We start from the raw sequence: 25,284 nt of genomic DNA, 5'->3' as shown, positions 1-25,284 counted from the left end.
CTACAGCCAGTTGCAGTACTGGAGGGACCCTGCTGGAGCCAGGAGTAAGGCAAATATTTACTATGCACCACTAGACATAATGAGTATAATCATTGCTTTTTTGGAGTCCCTTTAACAATGGTGAACTTTTTTTTTTAATTCTTGGAGTTAGGCTTTTATAAAAAAAAAAAAAAAAAAATACTTTTATTGTTACTAAAATTATTTCTTTTATTTCAGTCTACAACTGTTCATAATTTTATAAATCTGTAAAAGTAATACCAATATCAATTTCTTGCCACTAGAGCAACTGAGGGTGTTCTGTCTTTCTAATTTAAGCATTGATAGTGTGATCTCTGTAACTTACAGTTGTGATGAGATAGCGATAACTTCAACCTCAGTTGGATACCACACTCAGTGACTCAATCGATAAGACATCTTGTAGATCTTGTGAAGTTTAATCCATAAACTGAAAGAACCTTACAATAAACATTCGATAGGTCAAAAGATCATAATGTTTCTGCTCCATGACATGAGCCTAGAACTGCAATGCATTCCTGGGAAAGGGGGAGGGCTATCTATACAACATTAACTAAACTGAAGGAAAGGGAGGGGCAGAGACAAGATATAGAAAACTCTTAAAGGCATATGACAGTCAATATGACAGTCATGTGAAACATGACACTCCCCGTCAAAATCTATGATTTCTATTATAATAAACTTTAGTTCAAATCCAACATAAATAATAAAGATTCTTTCCAGGAACATGTGCAAAACAAGAGGGAAGGGAAGAACAAAGGAATACAATGTAAACATTTAGCATAATACTTGCAGATGTTGGTCTTGAAAGTCCAGGCTGAGACATGGAAATCCATATTCAGAGGGGAAGGCAGCAACATGCACGATTCCTTCTTACCTCCCTTTAAATCAGGTTGATGACTTGTCTTCCTCTTTGGGCAAAAGAAGTACTAGTTCCTTTAAAGGCCTGAAGTAAAGGTGTGCAGAACCTTCTTTCATGGTGGATATAGCCAAGATGTGTCCCGAAATGCAGTAGTAGGTACTGCATGACTGCCATGGTCAGCAGGGTTGAGGCTTGTGGGAACATAGTGCCATTGTTCAGGCGTAGAGAAGACATGAATCTCTCTTCTGGTGGCATTCTTTAAGGATGCTTGGGTGTAAGAGCGTGGTATCTGGAGTTGTTCTAATGCTTTTAGAGACTGTTTCCAGGATTCCCACCTTTGTTGTTTCTCTTTGGGTAAGGGGGTATCCCAGTCTGAGCTTTCAGAAGTAAGTTGTCTCAGCAGTATCTTACCCTGAATGGTGAGAGGTGTAATGAAACCTAAGGGATCATAAATGCTGTTCATTGTAGACAATACTCCTCGCTTTGTGAAGGGCTTGTCACAGGCTGATGCTTGAAATGTGGATGTGTCTTGTTTAACATTCCAAAGCAATCCAAGACTGCATAACAGAAAGGCCAGATCCTTGTTGGAATTTCTTCACATTGACAGCATGGTTATCAGAAGGAAAGGCTATCATGACCTTGTCGCTTTTAGAAATGATTTTGTGAAGTCTGAGGTTTGCAGTGGCAAATATGTTCTGGGTTCTAGTAAGAAGGTCAATAGCTTCTTCTTCATTGGGCAGAGATTTGAGTCCGTCGTCTACATAGAAATTCCTTTCGACGAACTGTCTTGCATCAGATCCAAATTCTTTCTCACCCTCTTGAGCTGTTTTCCTCAGTTCATACATTGCTACTGCAGGATAAGGTCTGTTATCGAAAACATGTACCTTCATTCGATAGTCTAAGACTTCATCGTTGACATCATTATTGCGGTACCATCGGAACCTGAGGAAGATTCTGTAGTCTTCACGGACGATGAAACAGTGGAACATCTGCTGAATGTCAGCCATAACAACAATTGGCTCTTGTCTGAAGTGAAGTAAAACTCCTATGAGATTGTTGTTCAGATTAGGTCCAGTGAGAAGATGGTCTTTGAGGGAGACACCTTCATGACGAGCACCTGAGTCAAAGACCACCCTAATCTGATCAGGCTTGCAAGGATGGTAGACACCAAAGCATGGTAAGTACCAACATTATTCTTCTTCCATAAGAGGAGGTGCAGGCTCAGCCTGATCTCTCTCAAACACCTTCTACATAAAGTCAACAAAGTGCCTTTTCATCTCAGGCTTCTGGTTCAAACTGCAATTTAAAGAAACAAACAGAGATTCTGCATGTACCCTGTAGTTCCACAACAGCTAGAGAGCCGCAGGTTGCCTACCCCTGGTCTAGTAGATGCAGAGCGATAAGATCTGGATTCATGGAGCTGTGTTATTCTAACTTCTGCCTTTGTCTTTGTTCGTACCATTAAATTGTCTCTTTCAAGATTGAGCACCTCGAAACTCATTAATTCTTCCAATGACCTTTGAGTGTTGTACCGCTTTAACAGAACAATATATTTAACACACAGTCTTTGATAATTCTTATACAGTTGTGGCCAAAATTATTCAACCCCCACTGAAATTGAGTGTTTTGGCCAGTTTGACATTGCTTTTGATCATTCAGTCATCTTGCTTACATTTACATTAAAGAGGCACTTGTAGGTCAGACAAATATAACATAACAGTTATAATGAAATAACCACAAATGTCTTTTCTGTGCTCACAGCATTATCAGTTTTATTCAACCCCCAAGTGACATTCAATCTTAGTACTTAGTACAGCATCCTTTTACAGTTATAACAGCTTTTAAACGTGAAGCATAGCTTGACACAAGTGTCTTGCAGCGATCTACGGGTATCTTCGCCCATTCTTCATGGGCAAAGGCCTCCAGTTCAGTCACATTCTTAGGCTTGCGCACTGCAACTGCTTTCTTTAAGTCCCACCAGAGGTTCTCAATCGGATTTAAGTCTGGTGACTGCGATGGCCACTCCAAAATGTTCCAGCCTTTCCTCTGCAACCATGCTCTAGTGGACTTGGAGGTATGCTTGGGATCATTGTCCTGTTGAAAGGTCCAACGTCTCCCAAGCCTCAGGTGTGTGACGGACTGCATCACGTTTCCATCCAATATCTCCTGGTACTGAAGAGAATTCATGGTACCTTGCACACGCTGAAGCTTCCCTGTACCTGCAGAAGCAAAACAGCCCCAAAGCATGATTGACCCTCCACCATGCTTCACAGTAGGCAAGGTGTTCTTTTCATCATAGGCCTTGTTCTTCCTCCTCCAAACATAGCGTTGATCCATGGGCCCAAACAGTTCTAATTTTGTTTCATCAGTCCACAGAACACTATCCCACAACTTTTGTGGTTTGTCCACATGGCTTTTGGCATACTGCAGTCGACTCTTCTTATTCTTTGGAGACAGCAAGGGGGTACGCCTGGGAGTTCTGGCACGGAGGCCTTCATTACGCAGTGTGCGTCTTATTGTCTGGGCTGAAACTTCTGTACCCACATCTGACAAATCTTTTCTCAGTTCCTCAGCAGTCACACGGGGACTTCTCTCCACTCTACGCTTCAGGTAGCGCACAGCAGTCGAAGTCAGCATCTTCTTTCTGCCACGACCAGGTAGCGTTTCAACAGTGCCCTTTGCCTTGAATTTGCGAATGATGCTTCCTAAGGTGTCTCTTGGTATGTTTAACATCTTTGCAATCTTCTTATAGCCATTGCCCTTCCTGTGAAGAGAAATCACCTCTTCTCTTGTCTTCCTGGACCATTCTCTTGCCTTCACCATGTTTGTAACCACACCAGTAAATGTCTAGAAGGAGCTGAGTATCACAGTCATTTTAAAGCTGCCTAATTGGTGCTTATTATGCTTGATTGCTGCTCGGTGACATCCACAGGTGTTTTCAATACCTGATGGAAAGCACCTGTATGAACCTCTGTTCTTCAGAGTGGTAGTCTTTAAGGGGTTGAATAATTGTGGCAATGAAGAAACCACATAAGAACCATTTACTACTGTATTACATAAACAATTGATGTCATTTTAGTTGCATTTGGGTAGTTACAACGTCCTTGTAGGATTTGATTCTGAATACAATTCCAAATGTACACTATAGTCCCTAAACCCCTTTACAGCATTGGGGGTTGAATAATTTTGGCCACAACTGTAAGCAACGTTCAATTGCTGGATAGCGCCCTCCAGTTGTATTGGCTCATGAGATTGTTGGAAGAGAGCAGACATGCATTTAACAGTATTAGCCCATATGTCATTAATATTAGACAGCAATTCTTCTTTATCAGTATTAAAATTCTCTTGCACTTCCCAGGTTGGATTTCTTAAAAAGTTTTTTTCTTTTATCTAAGTCCTGCTCTGGATGAAGCTCTGATTGTGGTTGTGTATTAGTTTCCCCAGACTGTATATTACTTTCCTGAAACATCATGTTAGTAAGGAGAGGGGTTGATAGAAAGTTTACAGAGAAATGTATCACTTTTTCTGTGGTTTCAATGCAATGATTGCAGAAGGTTTTCTTTTTCTTTCTTTTCTTTATACAGATGCAGTGAATAAACTTGCAGTTGTAAAACATTCACATCAATAATTTGTCCAGACACTGATGAGTGTTATGCTGGGATATACTTGGAGGCATGTACAGACTTGTGTAGAGGTGGCTGCACTCTCTATAGCTGTTATATCCAGTATCCATGTAACATCTCACTGTGTATACTAGCAAGCAAGGACTCTTATGAAGACATTTCACTGATCCTTTGACTTGCAGGATCCTATGAAGCATTCCACTGATATTCTGACAGTTCTGTCTCTCCAATCTAAGCATTGATAGTGTGATCTCTGTAACTTACAGTTGTGATGAGATAGCGATAACTTCAACCTCAGTTGGATACCACACTCAGTGACTCAATCGATAAGACATCTTGTAGATTTTGTGAAGTTTAATCCATAAACTGAGAGAATCTTACAACAATGAACATTCAACAGGTCAAAAGATCATAATGTTTCTGCTCCATGACATGAGACTAGAACTGCAATGCATTCCTGGGAAAGGGGGAGGGCTATCTATACAACATTAACTAAACCAAAGGAAAGGGAGGGGCAGAGACAAGATATAGAAAACTCCTAAATGCATATGACAGTCATGTGAAACATGACGGGGCATTCTGTACAACAGTCCTGCAAACTATTTGGGTGCAGAAACTGCTGCTTTACTGATAGCACGGTTATTGATCAGGCAGTTAGCACGGTTATTGATCAGGCAGTTATCATATAGGTAGAAAATACCACTTAGAAAACAGTTTGAGAAAGTATAGGTATAGTCTACATCAATATAGAATAGGAACAGGTAAGAATATGTAATACCCTTTCTTTATCTGTCTTCAAAACTGGAGAGAACAATGTACAACCTGAATCATTTATTCGGTCTTAACCAGTCTTAGGCACGCTATGCATGCCTGATAAAACTTCTGCGAAGTACACAGGTTATGCCTGTCTCCCCTTGCTGCCACTCCATCTGATTTTACTGCCTTTGCTACCCCCCCCCCCACTGACTGATATTCACATGCCAACTTTCTCCTGCTGTTCCTTAATCACAGTTGGTGCTAAAAGCCCCAGTGTCAGGTGATGTTGGATGCTAGGGGTGGCAATAATGTCAGCCCCCCCCTCTGTTTCATGACAGAGCTCAGACCTAGCGATTGCCTGTCACACTCAAGCACCATTACATGAGACAAGGCCACATATCCCACACACTGGAAACCTTGGCTGTGTCAGAGGAAGGAGGGCAGGTAAGCATCGAGTATAAGTGGGCTTGAAGGAGAAAACCCTTTGCAAAGACATTTCCAAATGGTCCAAAATGACTGTCTCTTTAAAGAAGTTTTTAAAAAACAAAAACACATACTCTTCTCCATGCTACAGCATCTGTGTGATGCTGCTGCTGTCCCATGTCAGCTCTAAGACTGAGACTGAGCAATCACATAAGCGCTGATCATTCCAGTTCTCAATCTGCTCCAAGCAGAGGGCAGTGACTGTCAGTAATCTCTCTCCACTCTGCCCCTCCAGTGCTCACTTGAGCACAAGGCAGGGGAGGGGGCAGGCACAGCTGGCTCCAGCTCTCAGCGCTGTGCTGAAAGCTGAAGCCAGCTATCTTTCAGGTAGCAGGGTGAATCCCAAAAATATTGTCATGATCCTTCCAGGGTCTTGCATGGCGCTGTCCCATCAACTAATAGTGGGCTATTGCCCCCTATCAGCTGACTGTGGGTCAGCTCCACCCAGATGCTGTTGGGGTAAATACAGTTGCAAGAAAAAGTATGTGAACCCCTTGGGATTACGTGGATTTTTGAATGAATTGGGCATAAAATGTGCTCTGAACGTCATCTAAGTCACAACAATAGAAGAACACAATCTGCTGAACATAATACTACACAAACATTAGATGTTGCCATGGTTTAATTGAACATAACATGTAAACATTCACAGTGCAGGGAGGAAAAAGTATGTGAGGCCCTAGCTTAATGACTTCTCCCAGAGCTAATTGGAGCCAGGAGTGAGCCAACCTTGACTCCAGTCAGTGTGATGATATTGGATGTGTTGCTGACAGCCCCACTGCCCTTAAAAAACACACACCTGTTTTGGGTTTACTGGTTTCAAGAAGCACTGTCTGATGTGAACCATGCCTCGCAGAAAAGAGCTCTCAGAAGACTTACGATCAAGAATTGTTGACTTGCATGAAGCTGGAAAGGGTTACAAAAGTATCTCCAAAAGCCTTGATGTTCATGTGTCCACGGTAAGACAGACTGTCTACAAATGGAGAAAGTTTAGCACTGTTGCTACTCTCCCTAGGAGTGGTCGTCCTGTAAAAATGACTGTAATAGGACAGAGCAGAATGCTGCATGAGGTAAAGAAGAATCCCAGAGTGTCAGCTAAAGACCTACAGAAATCTCTGGCACATGCTAACATTTTTGTTGACACATCTACAATAAGGAAAACATTAAACAAGAATGGAGTACATGGGAGGACACCACGGAGGAAGCCATTGCTGTCCAAAAAGAATATTGCAGCACGTTTGAAGTTTGCAAAAGAGCACCTGGATGTTCCACAGCACTACTGGCAAAATATACTGTGGACAGATGAAACCAAGATTGAGTTGTTTGGGAAGAACACACAACACTATGTGTGGAGAAAAAAAGGCCCAGCACACCAACATCAAAACCTCATCCCCACTGTAAAACATGGCGGAGGGAGCATCATAGTTTGGGGCTGCTTTGCTGCCTCAGGGCCTGGACGCATTGTTGTCATTGATGGGAAAATGAATTCCAGAGTTTATCAAGACATTTTGCAGGAAAACGTACGACCATCTGTCCACCAACTGAAGCTCCGCAGAGGATGGGTGATGCAACAGGACAATGACCCAAAGCATACAAGTAATTCAACAAAACAATGGCTGCAACAGTACAGAATACACCTTCTGGAGTGGCCCAGTCAGAGTCCTGACTTCAACCCGATTGAAATGCTGTGGCATGACCTTAAGAGAGCGATTCACACCAGACATCCCAAGAATATTGCTACACTGAAACAGTTTTGTGAAGAGGAGTGGTCCAAAATTACTCCAGATCGTTGTGCAGGTCTGATCTGCAACTACAAGAAATGTTTGGTTGAGGTTATTGCTGCCAAAGGAGGGTCAACCAGTTATTAAGTCCAAAGGTTCACATACTTTTTCCTCCCTGCATTGTGAATGTTTACATGTTATGTGCAATGAAACCATGGCAATATCTAATGTTTGTGTAGTATTACGTTCAGCAGACTGTGTTCTTCTATTGTTGTGACTTAGATGACGTTCAGAGCACATTTTATGCCCAATTCATGCAAAACTCCACGTAATCCCAAGGGGTTCACATACTTTTTCTTGCAACTGTATGTTAAAATTAAAGAGTCACAGAGCTGCAGAAAAACAAAACAATAATAATTTACAATTTTTTTGTGACTTTACCAGCCTTTTAATTGCAGTTTATTTAGACTGAATTCTTTAAAGCGGAACTTTACCGAAAAACTTGATAAAAAATAATTTAAAAAAAGTTTTTTTAGCAAAGAACATACACTCCACATTAATAATTATGCTAACAAAATTAGTGTGTGCTGTAAATTGCCTCCAGCATTGTTTCTGTTTCTTCCTGCAGGAGGCTGCCATTTTGTTGAAGTCCAGAGCCCCTGAGCAGCAGTAAATCTTTAGGCTGTCAGCAGATCAGTATCTAGTAACTCTGATTTAAGGCACAGTTCCTAAAAATAAGGAGCAACTGAGCATGTTCACAGCAGATTGAGACAGTGTTTTACTGGATTTTAACACTATGGACACTTATTTTTAAGGTTTTACATAGCCATAATTGCAAAAGGGCCAGGCTGAAGTGATCTAGTACGACTTAATTTTCTGAATAAATTTCCACTGAACAGGATTGAAAAAGAAAGTTAAAAATATTTCCATAAAAGTAATTCTAACACTACCTTCCATGAATGTTAGTCAGTGGGCCACATTAAAATGTATAATATTTATCCAGTGACGTTGGTCTGCTCTCTTGCATAAAGGCAACTATTGAAAACAAGACTGCACTACTCTTTACAGGATGCTCTTGAGTTGTTTTAGCTGGAAAATCACAGTACCACATTTGCCAGGTAAAGAAAAAAAAGCTGACAACCAAGTTTCCAGTGCATATTTCCTAAAATACACTCCCTGACTTAAACATACTTCAATAACACAGTAGTAAAGGTGTGCCTCCACCCATGTACTCTGCAGTCATCTCAGCTGATCCAACCAGTTTTTTATACAACAGAACATGCAGGTACACAACTCTGCTTTTTTTTTTTCTTTATAATAAATACAAATGATTCACATTAACAACTTCTTGTCATGATCAAAGTAGGATATGATCTGTAGAAGTGAGTGAACAGATTCACCCCAGGATTGAATCTAAATTGCCCTGATTTGTATATATGTTTGTGAATTTTTAGGTCTGTGATAGTTTTCATTGGTGATGACAGTTTGTTCCACATTAGGGGTTGATTTACTAAAACAGGAGAATGCAAAATCTGGTGGAGCTCTGCATAGAAACCAGCTTCCATTTTTTTTCTTGTCAAAGCTTAATTGAACAAGCTGAAGTTAGAAGGTGAGTGGCTACCATGCACAGCTGCACCAGATCTTGCACTCTCCGGTTTTAGTAATACAACCCCATAAGCAGGCCATACATGGGACAAATTCCGAATGATTTTTCGATCGAAAATCGAAAACATTGTTCGTTCTGTAATCGGATAGTGCTACCAATGATTTAAAAAAATCGGTTGTTTTTCATGAATTTTCCAGCATGCCTGACAAACAAAATGGGGAGGAACACAAAAATCGGCTGGTGACATTGCCCCACTAACAGAGCGATAATCGGCTGATTATTCTTAGGTTCGATTTTCGAACAAAAATTTGTTTGGAAATTGACCCATGTATGGCTGGCCTTAGGCTCGGTTCTTGCATTCTAAACCTCTCTTTCTACCCATTCACTATGCTGTAATTATTTTTATAATTTAATAACCACATAAAGATAATAACAAGCAATGTCGTAATATTTATTAGGCATATAAAACAATGGAAAAAAAATCTTCAACTTTTACGTTTAAAATGGTGTACAGATTTAAAGGTGAAAACAGTATGTTAACAGCCAAAGACATCACATGAAATGCTAACAAAATACAAAACATTAATATAAAGATGTATAGACTGGTGAGTCTTTTATAGGTTAGGATACCTAATATAGAAGACATGAAAAGAAGAAATGTAAAAAGCAGATAACTGTAATGGAAGAGAGGGGGTAAAAGAAGAGGGGTGGAAGTAAAAAGAGAATAGCCTTTTTCTGTTAAAAGGCTAAGTTCATTAAAAAAATAAAAAGAAATGCACATTTCTGAAGGTCAAAAATTGTGAATCAATTTTTTTTCAGGAGCCCACAGAGCATTGCACCCGCAATCAGCAGATGGCAGGTGCAATATCAGGCTCCTGCACACACTGCCTACAGCTCTCTGCCCATATCTCTGTAAGGGCTTTTAGCTTGTAGGATGTGTCAATGAACTATATAGGAGTACTCACCAGCACCCTCACAGTTCATTGAGAACTACAAGCCGTGTGCCGTGGTGGCAGACAGGACTTGCAGTTCATTTATTCAAAGATTCATGTGAATGAATGACACAGCTGTGTGGGTGCAGCCCTACACAGCTGTGCTGTTTTTAAATTGTGACAGTGGGTGCGTAGAGAAGATCTAGATGTCAGGGCAGTACAGGAACTGTTGTATAGTAAAACTGTTTGCTGTAACTGCTTGTAAAGTGTTAGCTGGAGTTTGCTTAGTGTATTTAAATCTGCTAGTACTTCTAACACTCCCCTCTCCCCTAGACTGATAATGCTACTGTGCAAAGGTGTCTCTGTTGATCTGTTCATCCAGAGTGTATACGCCCAAATACAAGAAATATGTTACTGCCCAGATCACCAGGTGAAAACAGAGGGGGGAAAAAAGCCTACAAAAAGAAAACCACATCTACTAAAAAATAATGCAATATATTAGTTTTTGGGTTTAATACTGCTTTAAACTGCAACAAATTCAATAATTAAAAGATAAAGAAATGTAATAAATCAGCTGCAGATATTGCTAAAAAACTGAGGGTTCATTAGCAATATTCCATATTAAGCAAGAGTTCTAAAATCATTATGAGCATTAAGATTGAAATTAGCAGAGAACTCACAAGAGTCCTCAAATCATATAGAATGAATGCCTGATAGCGAAGAGAGGATGTGTACTTTCTAATTACATTTGTCTAAACTTTGGCTTGTGTTGCTTTAGCCCATATATATAAAAAAAATAAAACCACAACAGGTATCCAGAAGGTACGTAGTATCAACACCTCCAGGGTTCCTGGCAGTGGCTTGCTTAGCCCCCTCTGGAAGGTGATCCACCACAGATTGCCTATTAGAGCATGGGCTAGTGGGAAACTAGCTGTACTTATTCAAAATTTGTTAATATTCATAATATCTTATAATATGGTTAATTAAAGAAAACCAAACTGATAAAAGTAGTGGTTTGGAACACCACCAAAAAAGGACCTTAAGGGATATGTAAAATGCTTTTGATTTTCAACACATATCACAAAGTGGCAGAGAGGTACTGTAATATTATAAACTTCATATCAAAATTTGGGAAGATTGCAGTAATTGAAAAAATGTAAAAACAAATTGCCAGCAAATGCTATGACTTTAAGAGGGTTATCTCTACTTTACATCCTGGATACTTCAGTGCTAATGTACCTACTCTAGGAAAAGTAAAGCATTGCTTTAAAGCATCCTTGAGCAGATTAAGAATGATAGAAACAGTATGAAAACTAGGGTCTAGTACAACATTAAAGCCCTTGCTGGAATCTCTGAGTACGTCCAAAGATTCTAGATAGAAGATTTGATTAGAGATAGGAAAATTGATCTTGGCAAGACAGAATGGATCAATCAATGAAGTACTGTATTTGCCTTCTTAGTTGATGCATACTGTATGTCTAGCAGGCAGTTTCTTAGGAAAAGATTTTTGTAACTCCATACTTCTACAGATAGCTTCTAGCATTTTGGTCCTGAGGCAGAAAATTATATTGATTATGTATGTGTTTTTCAGAATGCAACTGACAGATAAAATTGTGTTTTATGCCATCTTGGCTTTTAAAGGAAATAGGTTTAAATAAAATGAGCATTAATTAAATTAAAGCCCACTAAAGCGTGTTGGTATTTTTTTTTTTTTTAGTAAATATGGCATTGCAGTGCACTGCTGATCAGCACACCCTTGTGATTAATGAAGCCACCTCAACATGACAAATTTAGCATCAATGTATATGTTCTGCTTTATGCAACCTAGGTGCTACAACGTGTACACAATATCACCATCACCCTAGATTTCATTAATTTTCTTTCAGGTACCATTTAGAGCCTATTCACACATGTGCAACGTGTCATGCAACTTTGGGGTCCAAAGTCGCCCAACAAGTTGCACCCCCATGTTTCTATTTCGTACCATTCATATCTGTGCGATTTTAAGTCGCAGCAACTTGAAGTAGTTCCTGGACTACTTTGATCCGACTTTCATGCGATTTGAGGGCCATAGACTTCAATATAAATCTTCCAAAGTCACATGAAAGTCACACCTGAATGTTATACATGTGACCTGTGTGACTTTGTACAGCACAAACAATCATCCTTGGTCAAAACTCATAGTGACCAAAGTCACACTCATGCAAAGTTGCATCAAGTCACAAACAAAATAGCACGATTTTGAAGTCGCACAAGTGTGAATGGAGCCCTACATTTAAGCAATCCACTGCGGTGTGCTAACATACGTTATGTTGTAAGCAAAGCCCTTCTTCACACTTGGGCATTTTTCTGTGTGTTCCCCTACATCTGACTACACTCTGCATGTAGAACCATTCTTTCTAAATCATCCCCGTTCACACTTGTATGCTCAATCACCCTATACTCCAGACCCCACAATCAAAAAAGTACATGAGCTTTTTTTAGCGTATCCAGGCATTTGTGGTCCCACAGACTTCTATATAAGTGCCTGTAAACATTCGATATGCACATTTCTATGCACGTTTTTATGGCTGAAGAGCCATTCTTCTCCTCTTTCTCAGTTCAGGAAGAAAGCTCCTGAAGATTGATACACATGCAAACATGCCTGTGATAAACCTGTAAAATGCCTAAAAAAAAAAATCTGAAAAAATCTCCAGGAACATGCTCTGCTCAGGTGTGAATGCGCGCTAAGATGCATCGCATTAAAGTAGATCTAAAGGAAAACTTTTCTATTGTTGAATAGAGTATGGAAGGGTTATATTGCGTGGCATCCTATGGAGGAGATTTCTCCATATAGCCAAAGCAGGAAGTGAGTGGAAATTCCTCTAAAATGAGGGAATCCCTGATTGTTACCAAACCTAGTGCCCTTTTAAAGATTTCCCCTCTATTACTGCTCTGGAGACAACCTAGAATTTGGAACTTTCTTTCTTTTATAGTGGTAAACATGAAAAATACAGAGGGTGAATCTCCCTAGCAGGGGCACTTCCAGCAATAAAAACCTGACCAGTGTTCTAATCTCTCTACACTATCCAAAATGAAAAAAAAATTGCCTTTAGCTATATTTTAAGGCAGCCTATTCATTATTAATAGACTGGCAATGCACCAAACATGCATGACCCGTTTGTAGCAACACAGCACTCCACATAACATGGTTAGTGTTGCACTGTGCCATGTGCTCTGCTGTACAATGTGTTGGAGTACCAATTACATAGAGTGGCACCATAATGCATCATGCTTAGGTCAGGTGAGATGCAGGAATGCATAGTAATGGGCATGTTTTGCCACAAGTAGCAGCAACACACAAGTGTGAATGAACCATTTTTTCTTTTGCTACAATTAGGTTAGAGCTTCACAGGCAATTAAACCTCTTATCTTCTGCAATATTGGCCTATTGATGGTCATCTCATTCGCAGCATTCTATAATCAATATGATCCTACTGTGACAACTGTCAACAAGTGTTTATATCTTTCAGCAGCTGAAATTAAACTAACAGCTTACTACCACCCTGGTTGATGTCATGCAGATGGATGTGTTTTGTGCTGCAGTGTGCTGTCAAAATATTGGTGCATGCACTATTTTATGTCAGCACACCACGTCAGTATGTTGTGCTGCAAATCATGTCTTGGCAATTGCACTGAGTTGCCATTTGGTACTGCATGGCATCATTGCATACACGAATTAATGCAGCAACATGGTTTGAACTGGCCCTAAAGAACTACATATCAAACAACTGCCATTTTTGTTCTGTAAGATTCTGTTGAACCCTTTTTAAATATATCACATCTCAGTGCTGCTGATCTCTTTTCAGCCACTTCCTGTCTATATGCACTCGCTCTAGCTGGGCATCAATGCCCTAGACCAGCATGGCAGTGGGGAAACACGACTGCTCAATGTGTCAGAATGGCCACTTGGTAGTTTTCACTAGGGTGCATGTGACAGGGTGTTGGAAGATTGCTGTCATCACCTCCTCCACAATCACAATTTTTTTGGGAAAAGAAAGTACTAGACAAGTATGACATTCCTTTGGACCATTTGCTGCCTCCTGAGATATACGTCCCAGGAGGATACAAGACCACTTTCCCTGCAGCCCATGATCTTGATATCTCATAGTAGTGAGCTGGCTGTAAGTGATCAGAAAGTAACTGCTGTGTTTTACTCACCTCCTTCCCTAGCTGCAAAGGCAGCCAGATGGGGGTGTACACATGCCACAGCCATGATGCTTTAAAGCACGGCAAAGATTATCCCCCCTGTCAGAATTCTGCATGCAGTACCGCTGCCAAATGCATTATATTCAAGTGAATGGGACCATGCCACAACCATGAGCCAAATGCTAGACTTGCATTTGTGGCGCAGTATTCCCATTTAAAAGGCCCATTTGGCTAGTATAAGAAAAGTTTGTGTGAACTAAAATTCACTTTTATTACTGAAAAATCATACCATTGAACTTAACATAGAATCTAGGAAATACCACCATTTTATTTTCCAGAGTCTCTGCTTTAAGAAAATATACAATGTCCGGGGTTTTAAAATCTAACAATACAAAACGTTTTTTTTTTCGATTTGAAGAAGGAGTAGAACCCGTCAGGTTTTTGCTGTCCGTGTCCTTATCAGATTCACCCTCTCTATTGATCCTGTTTACCATCATCACTAAGTGAAAGAAAACCCCAAAATTTGGGTTGCCCCCAGAACAGGAATAGATAGAAAATTGTCCAATGAGGACAACCAGGGATTCCCTCACTGAAGGGATTTTCTCTCACTTCCTGTTTTAGCTATGGGATAGGAAGTGACATTTCTCTAATAAGGCAGAGATGGCAAAAAACTACCCCCTACTTTATTCAATATGGAAAAAAGTTTTGCCTTTAGCTCCACTTTGTTCAGAAGTAAAATTATTATTTTAATGTGTGGAAAAAAGTCTCTGGCAGCAAAAGGGTTTTACACATGTTCCTGAATAAGACCAATGCGTTTTTTAGTGCTTTTTGCAGAAATGCACTACAATCCATTTAACATGGTTTCCTATGGAACATGTTCACATCTATGCTTTTTTGATCTGCTGCGTTTTTGGAAAGGGTCAGGGACTTTTTTAAAAGCAAAAAGCAGCGTTTTTGCTACAGTATAGTTCAATGGAGAATCTGCAGGAATGCAAGTTAGTGTGTTTTTGTCACATTTTGTATTTTCATTGTGACCAGCAAAAAAAAAAAAAAAATAAAAATTTCCACTTCAAAAAAAGAAAGAGCTGAACAAAATGCGTCAAAAACACATGTAGAAAAAAGCAAAATGAACTGCAAAAAGCACTGAAAAATGGACAACTGGCAGACTGCCTAGGTGTGAACGGAGCATTATTGTACATGCAGGTCATCAAAAAAAAAAAGCTAGCTGTAAGCTCACCACACATGCTGCAGTCTGATTGTACAATCTCCATTAGATCTACTCACAAATATATACTTCATGGGCCTGCTTGATTGGATACAGATTGCTTAGTACCTCCTCAATATTAGGCTCCAGCTGCCATATACGATCACAATTGGGCCAGTTCAGCAGCCAGCTTTTACCCTAAGTTCACTTACACAGATTTTAGTGTGTTTTCAGGTTTGCAGAAACACACTACAGTCCATTTAACATGATTTCCTATTCATCTAGTTCACATCTGTCCATTCATTCAAGTAGCATCCAAGTCACATCCATCCAAAGTCAAATCCAACATGCATCAAAGTTACACTCATCCAAATTCGCATCAAAGTCAATACTTTCCTATTGGCAAAAAAAACATCATAAACGCATGTTCAAAAACACAAAATCTTTAATCTGCATAAATGTGAACCTAGCCTAAATGTGACCATCCTGGCTTAAAGCGGTTATAGAGGCTGAAGGTTTCTTACCTTAATGCATTCTATGCATTAAAGTAAAAAACTTCTGTGTGTACCCCCCCTTTTTACTTTCCTGAGCCCCATCTTGATCCAGCAATGTGCACAAGAGCAGAGGCTCTCTATGCTCTCTCCCTCCTCACTGGCTCAGAGACATCAGTGGGAGCCATTGGCTCTCACTGCTGTCAATCACATCTAATGAGACGGCTGAGAAATAATAGCCTGGTCAGGAAGGGGGTAAATCCTCTGGAGGGCAAGTGGTTAATTACACATGTTCTGTGACTGATTAAGGTACCAATTAAAGCAGAGTTCCACCGAAAAGTGGAAGTTCCACTGTTCTGCCACCTCCTCCCCTGTGCCGCCACATTTGGCACCTTTTGGGGGGGGAAGCACGTACCTGATTTTGACAGGTACCCACTCCTACTTCCAGCTGAGTTCGCTGTAGCAGCCCTCTAGGACATCTCCAAAGTCCCAGAGGACTGCAGCCCATTCACAAAGCGCAGCATGCGTCAAACATGCACAGTAAGAAATTGGCTGTGAAGCTACAAGGCTTCACCGCCGGTTTCCCTTAGTCAAGATGGTGGCACCAGTACCCAACAGCCCACTGAAGAAACAGCTCAGGCTGAGGACACCACTGGATCCCTGGACAGGTAAGTGCCCTACTATTAATAATCAGCAGCCACAGTATTTGTAGCTATTGACCTTTCATGTTTTTTGGGTAGGTGACGGGGGCCGGAACTCCGCTTTAAACTCCCTTAGTGCCTTTTCTGCAATAAATTAGCCTCAGAACCTGTGTAATGTGTTCAGTTTTAAAGGAATGAGGTGGCAATCAGGGGCAGACTGACCATTTGGAAACTCAAGCACTGCCCGAGGGCCCGGGGTCAGTAGGGGGCCCCATGAGATGCCCCATAGCAGGGGCAGACTGACAACTCATGGGGCCCCCGGGCAATAGGGGATCATGGGGCCCCTGTGCCCTTGCCCAAACTCAAAAAAGCCTATTAAAAAGGTACCAGGGGCATCTCATGGGGCCCCTTACTGACCCCGGGCCCTCGGGCAGTGCCCGAGTTTCCAAATGGTCAGTCCGCCCCTGGCACCTTTTTCATAGGCTTTTTTTGAGTTTGGGCAAGGACACAAGGGCCCCATGATCCCCTATTGCCCGGGGGCCCCATGAGTTGTCAGTCCGCCCCTGGTGGCAACCCTAATCTAACATCAAGCGTATTGAACACTTTCTAACCGTGCACGTCCAGCATTAAAAGCCCTTAGAAAGTTCTGGTAGTCGTTGCTTGTAGTCACATTGGAAGTTTATGGAGAGCCAAAAGTTGGTGTTCTGCGTCTGTCGCCATAACCCAGTCAGTATAGGTGCAGTTATGGAGTACCCGGTCCATGAGGAGCACACAGCACTGTCCAGTCTCAGTCCCACTCGCGGACTCCCGCACTACCTTTTGTTGGTGAGATTTGTGAGGAGGCAGGAGAGACCACAACACCGGAGGGGGGGGGGGTCGGCACTTTCCCCACAAGCCCTCTGAGCACTTCACACTTGTTTGGTCTCAGACGGTGTGTGTGTGAATTCCTGTGTGTGTCGTCAAGGAGGCGGACAGAATGTGTGAGGGAGGGCTTTGTTTTGGTGGAGCGGCTCCCCCCGTGTGAACTCTGTGGACTAGTCCGGAGTCCCAGGCTGCTGGTGATCCTGTAGAGCGGTGTGAAGTTGTGTGGACGGAACGGAGGAGATGAGGGGACACGGTACACGGGGCACATTCACCGCCCGGCCACCATGTCCCTGCTGAGGAGGAGGACTGCACAGCGCTGAGCACCATGGAGGCTGACGAGGCAGCGGCCAGTCCGTCCCAGGTTGACGAGGACTCCCAGTGTGACTCGTTCTCCAGGATCTGGACAGATGTGATGGGAATGCTGGTGAGTCCGGGCAGAGGGGGGAGGGGAGGGAGACCCCTCATCACTGTCTGTGCACCTCAGATAGGTAGGTGGTCGGTGCAGGATGGCAACCCTTCTCCCACCTCTGCCTGCTGCTCAGTGCTCAGGTTTCTTGTTTTTACTTTTCTATCCCATGAATGTTTACATTTCTCCTCAGTATATATCTACATTAACATTCTTTGAACACCAATTAAAGTTAAAATTCAATTCAAAATGTTATTTATATTTTAATGAAATAAAATTAGAATGTATGAAAAGACATTTTATTTTCAATTTGGATGAACTCCAGAAAGTTCCAGACCTCCCTGTCAGTGCCCGTTGTGGAGATTTCCCTCTACTTCCTGTCCCACAGACACAGCAGGAAGTCAGAGGAAATCTCTCCAAAGTGAGTGGGTGTCTCCTCTTAGAGCCCGTTCACACCAGAAACTGTGCATGTAAATACATGTTTTTCCTTGTACCTAAGCATGCAGTTGACGTGTGTATTACACGCAGCTGACGAGCGCTTTTTTATCTGCATTTGACCTGTGAGGTCACTTCCTTCTTTTTTCCTTGAGCTTCTATGTGATGCGTTGCGGTGCGTTTGCATGCGTATTTGCACATTTGCTGTGCAGAAAAATGCTGTACTTTTCTGCACTGCAATGAACTATGCCCATAGGATAGCCTGGATTTTGAACTGTCTATGCAGTAGGAGCGCAGTCCAAAATGCATCCAACTGCAGCCCTTAAAGTGGACCTCCGCTTTTTTTTTTTTACTGTGCATATACTTCCCACCCCTATTTCTGTAATTGTCGACAAACACATTTTGCAGAGCACAGCCTGTGCTTCCCTATTTCTTGCCTAGGCAAGACTGACATCCCCCCTGCCTAGGATACCCAGGAGACTCCGGGGCTGTGTAGAACTCAGGGCAGTGTAGTGTCAGCAGAAGGCTGGCTGCTAGGGCGCAGGAGAGACAGCTGGTCCCCTGATGACATCACAGACAACATGGCAGCATGGGGCTCAGTGGCTTTCAGGGATCACAGCAGGACAGCGCTGGATTCAATGGGTGAATAAATAGCAAAATGTAGCTGAACTCATCATACCTGATAAGAAGGGGTTATGAAAATCTGAGGAACTTTACCTCCCCAGTGTGTGTGTGTTTTGTTTTTTTCTTTTAGATCCCCTCTTACCTTTTCAACTGGTAGTTATCCACAGTTAAAGTGTCCCTAAACCCACAACAGTAAAATAAGTGTGTTTACGGAGTAAAACATGCTTGGTATACTCACTGAGCAGCCTAAGGGGTTAATCCTCTGCATTGTGTGAAAAGACTGTTTGATCCTGCCGTCTCTGATCCTCCCCTTTTTCTACTGCCCCAAGCCATCTGCCCTAGTTAGAGCAACAGTGGCAAGTCTACACATGCTCTGTTTGGTGTGTATTGCTAGATCATTTTTTTTTTCTTGGGAGAGTGCATGTGCTCAGCACAGGGCCAATCAGCACTGTCCGGACAGAGGGTTAGGGGTTATACAGCCTCATAGGACTGTCAGAGGAGAATGAAAACTACAAGATTAACCAGTGCTTGGCTGGACACTGTTAGACTGTTATATACTGTTGATGAACAAAAAGGTATTTAGAAGTTTATATTTACTAAAACAATTGCATTTTCATATTGTGTGTACCGTGAGAGACCAGATATAGGTGTCCGTTTATGAACCAGTGGTAAATGACCGCTGCTCAGTTCTCCAGCATTCTTGGAAAAGACAGTTCTCCTGTGAATGCCGTTTATGAAGCGGTGTAGATCAGTTCTCCAAACGAAGGGAGAACGGTCTACAGACGCTGGAAAATGGCTGCTTTTACTATGATCTCGCGAGACTACAGTAAGAGATCAGCTTACTAAGCAGAGGTAAATTATTGCTGCTTAGTTTGCGGTTCCTCTGATTCCCAAGGTCTGGGCTGGAGAATCTGGAGGGAGAACACAGATCTCCAGTGAAGGGATGACATCGCTCCTCGCTGATCTCCTGAGTGTCATAAACTGTGAATGACCAGAGAGTAGCTGCGATCCTCTGAATCGCAGCTATTCTCTGTGTCATAAACGGACACCATAGTGAGTGCAGGGTACTGAATTTAGTAACACTTTAACATACTTGTTTCCCAGTGATGTCATGCTGTAGTCCCACACATTGGGTCATGTGCCACCATCTTCCCTTCTTATGTCATCGGGAGCTGGTTGTCTCCTCCAGCTTTTCAGGCCAGCCCCTGGATGACATGTTTACACGTTTCCTCCTCCCGTTTAGATGTGATGCCTCCTGGAATGTCTGATGTTCACATCCCTGAAAGCATCAGGAGGAAGAGCTGTCATTGTTACCTATCAATAATGAAGGTGGGAGGGGGTGGGCTTGAGTATAAATTAAGAAAAAAAAACTAACTAAAATAGAGAATCAAAACTAAAAATTTGTCATTTTACCTTGCGGAGGAAGAAAGGGTTGCAATGATGGACAGTACTTTTCCTGAGTGAAGGTCCACTTTGAACAGGTTTATCATCGGAGCTTTCCATTCACCTCCTGTTCAGTGACAACTTACAAACATTCCCATCACTTTCTGTATTGGAGACAGTGGTCACCAGGACCAACAGAGAACTGCTTATGTACAGTTTAAACCGTTCTGGAGCTGCAAATATTGAATTATATGCAGCAGTGATTATAACTTGTTATTGCAATTCAAGATGTCTTGTGATATGTTACAGTGAAATTCAGCTACCTAAAGAGATACAGAAAGATACATTTGATGTTCCCAAATTAGATTTATTACTAAGTATCAAGAACATCGTTAGGCAGATGTCAGAAAGGCAACTCTGATGCTAGAGATTTGTCAGAATTCCCAACTGAAGCATCACGAAGAGGAGGTCTACTTCTCCCTATGAAATCCAGCAAATGAAGTTACTGCCACTGCTGGCAATGGAGGTTCAGCAGCGTTCCAAGCAGTGACAGTGACATCTCGCTGAATCTGCCTGTAGAGGGAGCGATCCCATAGGGACAGACAGGTGGCCTGTTTAGGGATCCTAGAACTCGTGATTTGTCTCCAGTGACAGAATCACCTGTCTGACATCATCCTTTTGCCTCATACACACGATGAGAATATCAGACAAATGATTGTCCTCTTTTTTTGTTTGTTTTTTTCTTGCATGCTAGTCTCATATCAAAATTTAACAGGTTAACGTTACAAAAATTCTCATAAGTCTGAATACATTTTCAGAAGTGATGTAATGTATTTTTTATTTTCTGAGCATGCGCTGTCTTGGTCACTTACGAAAAAAATTTTCATGCTTCTCTTTTCGGATATTTTCGCATGAACTGTCATGATCAGCTTTCGAAAGCTATGTATTAACGATCAGATTATCGGATGATCATTCCTAAAGCATTTTTTTAGGCCAATTTTCTCATTGTGTACTATACATAAAAGTTTTTAACGAAATTAACTTTTTTTTATTGGCAGATGAACAGCAAGGTGCAGTGTGAATTGTTTTGTTTTATGATGTTCAGGATATTTGTATTTTGTTTATACTTCTCTCATACCAGTTTGTTTATTTAATCTTGTCAAAATGATTGTAAACATTTCTGGAAATGTTCTAAACTTAGTGCTGTTGCTGTAAGTATATATACTGTATCTACCCAGAGTTTGGTTTGTGTGAGATACACTGTATATACAACTGTGAGAAAAGGTTTGGGAACTCTGAGGAATTTCTAAATAGATGGCCCTACAATGTGGTCTAATCTACGTCTCAGCCATAATAACAGGTTCTTATTGAACACAACACACAACATTTTCTATTGCCTCAGCTTTACTGAACAAACCATTTAAAACAATCAAGCTCGTTTATAAACAAGTATGTGAACCTTTATATTAACTGTCGAATCCTTCACAGCTATTTGCCATATTCAGATTCTCCTAATCAAACCTGTTAAGGAGTTAGGCTGGCTATAGACTGGTATAATTTCATTGGAAATGTTTCATCATAAGAACTTCAGCTTCGTTTTCTAATTGCTGGTGGGGTTAAATCGATATTCATTTTCGACCCCAGTGATAAGAACATTTGGGAGAGCTGGATGGAAATGTTTTCTCAAATTAACAAATAATTACCAGGGAATGTGGTTTTCATTTATATATATAAAGCAAACAGAATTTTGAAGTACCTTTGATCAATATTCATCAAGTCATCATATGTTCTGAGAATTTTCATCTAAAAAAGCTACTAGTGTATGCCCAGGATGTAATTGTTATCAGTTTCAGTTCATGTGTAATTTTTGTTTTGTCTTATGCAAATTGCTTTCTTCAGTCTATGGAGCAGCATATGAATGGTACTGAGGTCAGAAGTCTGGCTTGGCGATTATGGAATGCAGAATTTATTCTGTTTTTGTAACTTTGTTATTGTTTTCTACCTTGTTTTGGATTATTGCTCTCTTGTGTGAATGATACTTTTTTAGATCACAGGCTAAGGGTCCTTTCAGACAAGCAACATACATTACGATCAGCAGGGGATCTGTGAACAGATCCCCTGCTGAATCAGAGCAGAACAGAACGGATGCCACTTTTGTGACATCTGTGTCCATTCAGTGTTTTCCTGCATTTTCTAACAAACCCATGTTAGGTCTACAGGTTTGCAGATGTAAACAGACGTGCATCTGTTCACATTGTTTTTACCTACGACCCATCACTTTTAGGGCCGGTTCACACTATAGAAACACAGTCCAGATGCGTTTTGGATGCGGTTTTTACATGCACGTTTTTGCCGTGTTCCGTGCATTTGTGATACGTTTTTGCCACATTCCAGTGTGTTTTTTATGCATTCCAGGTAATTTTTGCCCTCTTTCTTTAATATAAATAGGGGCATGTGCATTTCAGTGCAATTTTGGTGCATTTTGTTTGTGCGTTTTATCACGTTCCAGTACAGTTTTGTGCAGAAAAAAATTCAGCATGTTCTACTTTTTTTTTTACAACTGGAACGCACTGGAACTGCAAGCACTGATGTGAACTATGACATTGACAACCATATAACCTACTTTCTGTGTGTTTTGGATTAAAAAAAAAGCAACTTAATTACATGTAGTATGAACTGGTCCTTAGGGTTGAAAATGTGGAAAAAGACTCAAAACTTTTTTTTCAGACCAAGACGAGCTCTAAGGTTGTCAGATGTTAACTGACTTCCAAATCTGCCTGCTCACAGACTAACATTGAGCTTCTGTTAAGATCTTCCTGAAAAACTGTAAGTTGGATCTGATTGGAATGCTTGTATGGAAGGACCATAGTACTTTGCTGATATGCTATAAAAAGCCTAACACCCAAAATGCATTTACATGCCACCCAGATCCTGGGGTTGGATGTTTTAATTTTTCTGCCATGTTGCAGGGTCGGGGTGAGGTGGTATGCAGTGCTTCTTTTTAATACTGTACATAATTCTCAAAATATTTAAAGCCCATCTAAAGTCTCTAGTATTGTCCTATCACAGTGCCAAGCAGGCAAAGTACACAAAGCAGTAATTTTTTACCACAGTAATGCAGTACAAAAATATGCTAATAAAATGCTAAAATAAACAACAATCTGTTTATTAGGAACAGAGACCAGTCACTAGCGGGGTACCACAAGGTTCTGTACTAGGTCCTGTTCTTTTTAATCTACAGTTAGGTCCATATGTATTTGGATACAGGCACAATTTTAGATTTTTTTAAGGTATTTACCAAAACATATTCAAGCTATAGTTATATAATGGGTATGGGCTGAAAGTGCACACTCTCAGGTTTAATTTGAGAGTATGTACATCCAGATTGGAGGAAGGGTTTAGGAATTACAGCTTTTAAGAGTAGCCATCCCACCTTTTTCAAGGGACCAAAAGTAATTGGACAAATGATTATAATTATAAATAAAATGTTAATTTTGTAATATTTTGTTGAGAATCCTTTACTGGCAATGACTGCCTGAAGTCTGGAACCCATGGACGTTACAGAAGACTGGGTTTCCTCCTTTCTGATGCTTTGCCAGGCTCTAACTGCAGCTGCCTTCACTTCTTTGTGGGTCTTTGTGCCTTTTATTTTTGCCTTCAGCAAGTGAAATGCATGCTCAATGGGGTTGATATCAGGTGATTGACTCGGCCATTGCAGAATATTCCACTTCTTTTCCTTCAAAAGCTCCTGGGTTGCTTTTGCAGTGTGTTTTGGATCATTGTCCATCTGTACTGTGGAGCGCCGTCCAATCAACTTTGCCGCATTTGGCTGAATCTGGGCTGACAGTATATCTCTAACACTGAATACTTCATCCGGCTGCTTCTGTCTTTTGTCACATCATCAATAAATACTAATGACCAGTGCCACTGGAAGCTATGCATGCCCATGCCATCACACTACCTCCATGTTTTACAGAAAACATTGTGGGCTTTGGATCATGAGCTGTTCCAAGCCTTCTCCACACTTTTTTAGTCCTGTCATTCTGGTACAGATTTCATCCATCCAAAGAATGCTTTTCCAGAACTGGTCTGTCTTTTTTAGATGTTTTTTTGTCAATGTCTAATCTGGATTTTCTATTCTTCAGGCTTATGAATGGTTTTTGCACCTTGTGGTGAACCCTCTGTATTTGCTCTCATGAAGTCTTCTCTTGATTGTAGACTTTGACAATGATACGCCCACCTCCTGGAGAGTGTCCTTCACTTGTCTGGATGTTGTGAATGGGTTTTTCTTTACCATAGAGAGGATCCTGTGATCATCCACCATTGTCTTCCGTGGACGTCCATGCCTTTTTATGTTGCTGAGCTCACCAGTGTGTTCTTTCCTCAGAATGTACCAAATTGTTGATTTGGCCACTCCTAATGTTGCTGCTATCTTTCTGATGGATTTGTTTCATTTTTGAAGCCTTACAATGGCCTGTTTCACTTGCATGGACAGCTCCTTTGAACACATGATGTAGGTTCACAGCAATAGATTCCAAATGCAAATACCACACTTAGAATCAACTCCAGACCTTTATCTGCTTAATCGATGAAGAAATAACGAAGGACTCGCCCACATCTGGCCATGAAACAGCTTTTGATTCAATTGTCCAATTACTTTTGGTCCCTTGAAAAAGGGGGGATGGCTACTCTTAAGAGCTGTAATTCCTAAACCCTTCCTCCAATTTGGATGTACATACCCTCAAATTAAACATGAGAGTGTGCACTTTCAGCCCATGTCCATTCTATAACTATAGCTTGAATATGTTTTGGTAAATATCTGAAAAAAACTAAAATTGTGCCTTTGTACAAATATATATGGACCTAACTGTATATGTACGTGATATAACTAAAGGTTTGTTGGGTAAGGTATATCTTTTTGCTGGTGACACAAAGACATGTATTAGGGTTGATATCCCTAGAGGTGTCTCTTTTCAAGTGATTTGCTTATGGTATATGCATCACACACACGTTAAAATCTTTCCTATTGCATGTAACCATTTAGGTCAGT

General features: G+C 41.0%; 1 protein-coding gene across 6 annotated transcripts in view; it reads left to right on the top strand.

Annotated features, from left to right (window-relative positions):
- SASH1 (SAM and SH3 domain containing 1) overlaps positions 1-25,284 on the top strand; it is a 1,153,074-nt gene that overhangs the window by 855,492 nt on the left and 272,298 nt on the right. The window contains exon 1 of one of the 6 annotated variants that reach the window (XM_089668629.1): positions 17,470-17,810. The exons of the other annotated variants lie outside the window; for them this stretch is intronic. Coding sequence (XP_089524755.1) covers positions 17,712-17,810 — 99 coding nt within the window. The 5' untranslated portion in view covers positions 17,470-17,711. Of the gene's footprint in view, positions 1-17,469; positions 17,811-25,284 lie in introns of those variants that run through there. 6 annotated transcript variants of the gene reach the window in all.

This window comes from Staurois parvus, unplaced genomic scaffold (assembly GCF_062004578.1).
Source record: "Staurois parvus isolate SC_StPar_1 unplaced genomic scaffold, SC_StPar_1.0 ptg000059l, whole genome shotgun sequence".
Taxonomy (NCBI): domain Eukaryota; kingdom Metazoa; phylum Chordata; class Amphibia; order Anura; family Ranidae; genus Staurois; species Staurois parvus.
This window is presented reverse-complemented; position numbering and strand designations above follow the sequence as displayed.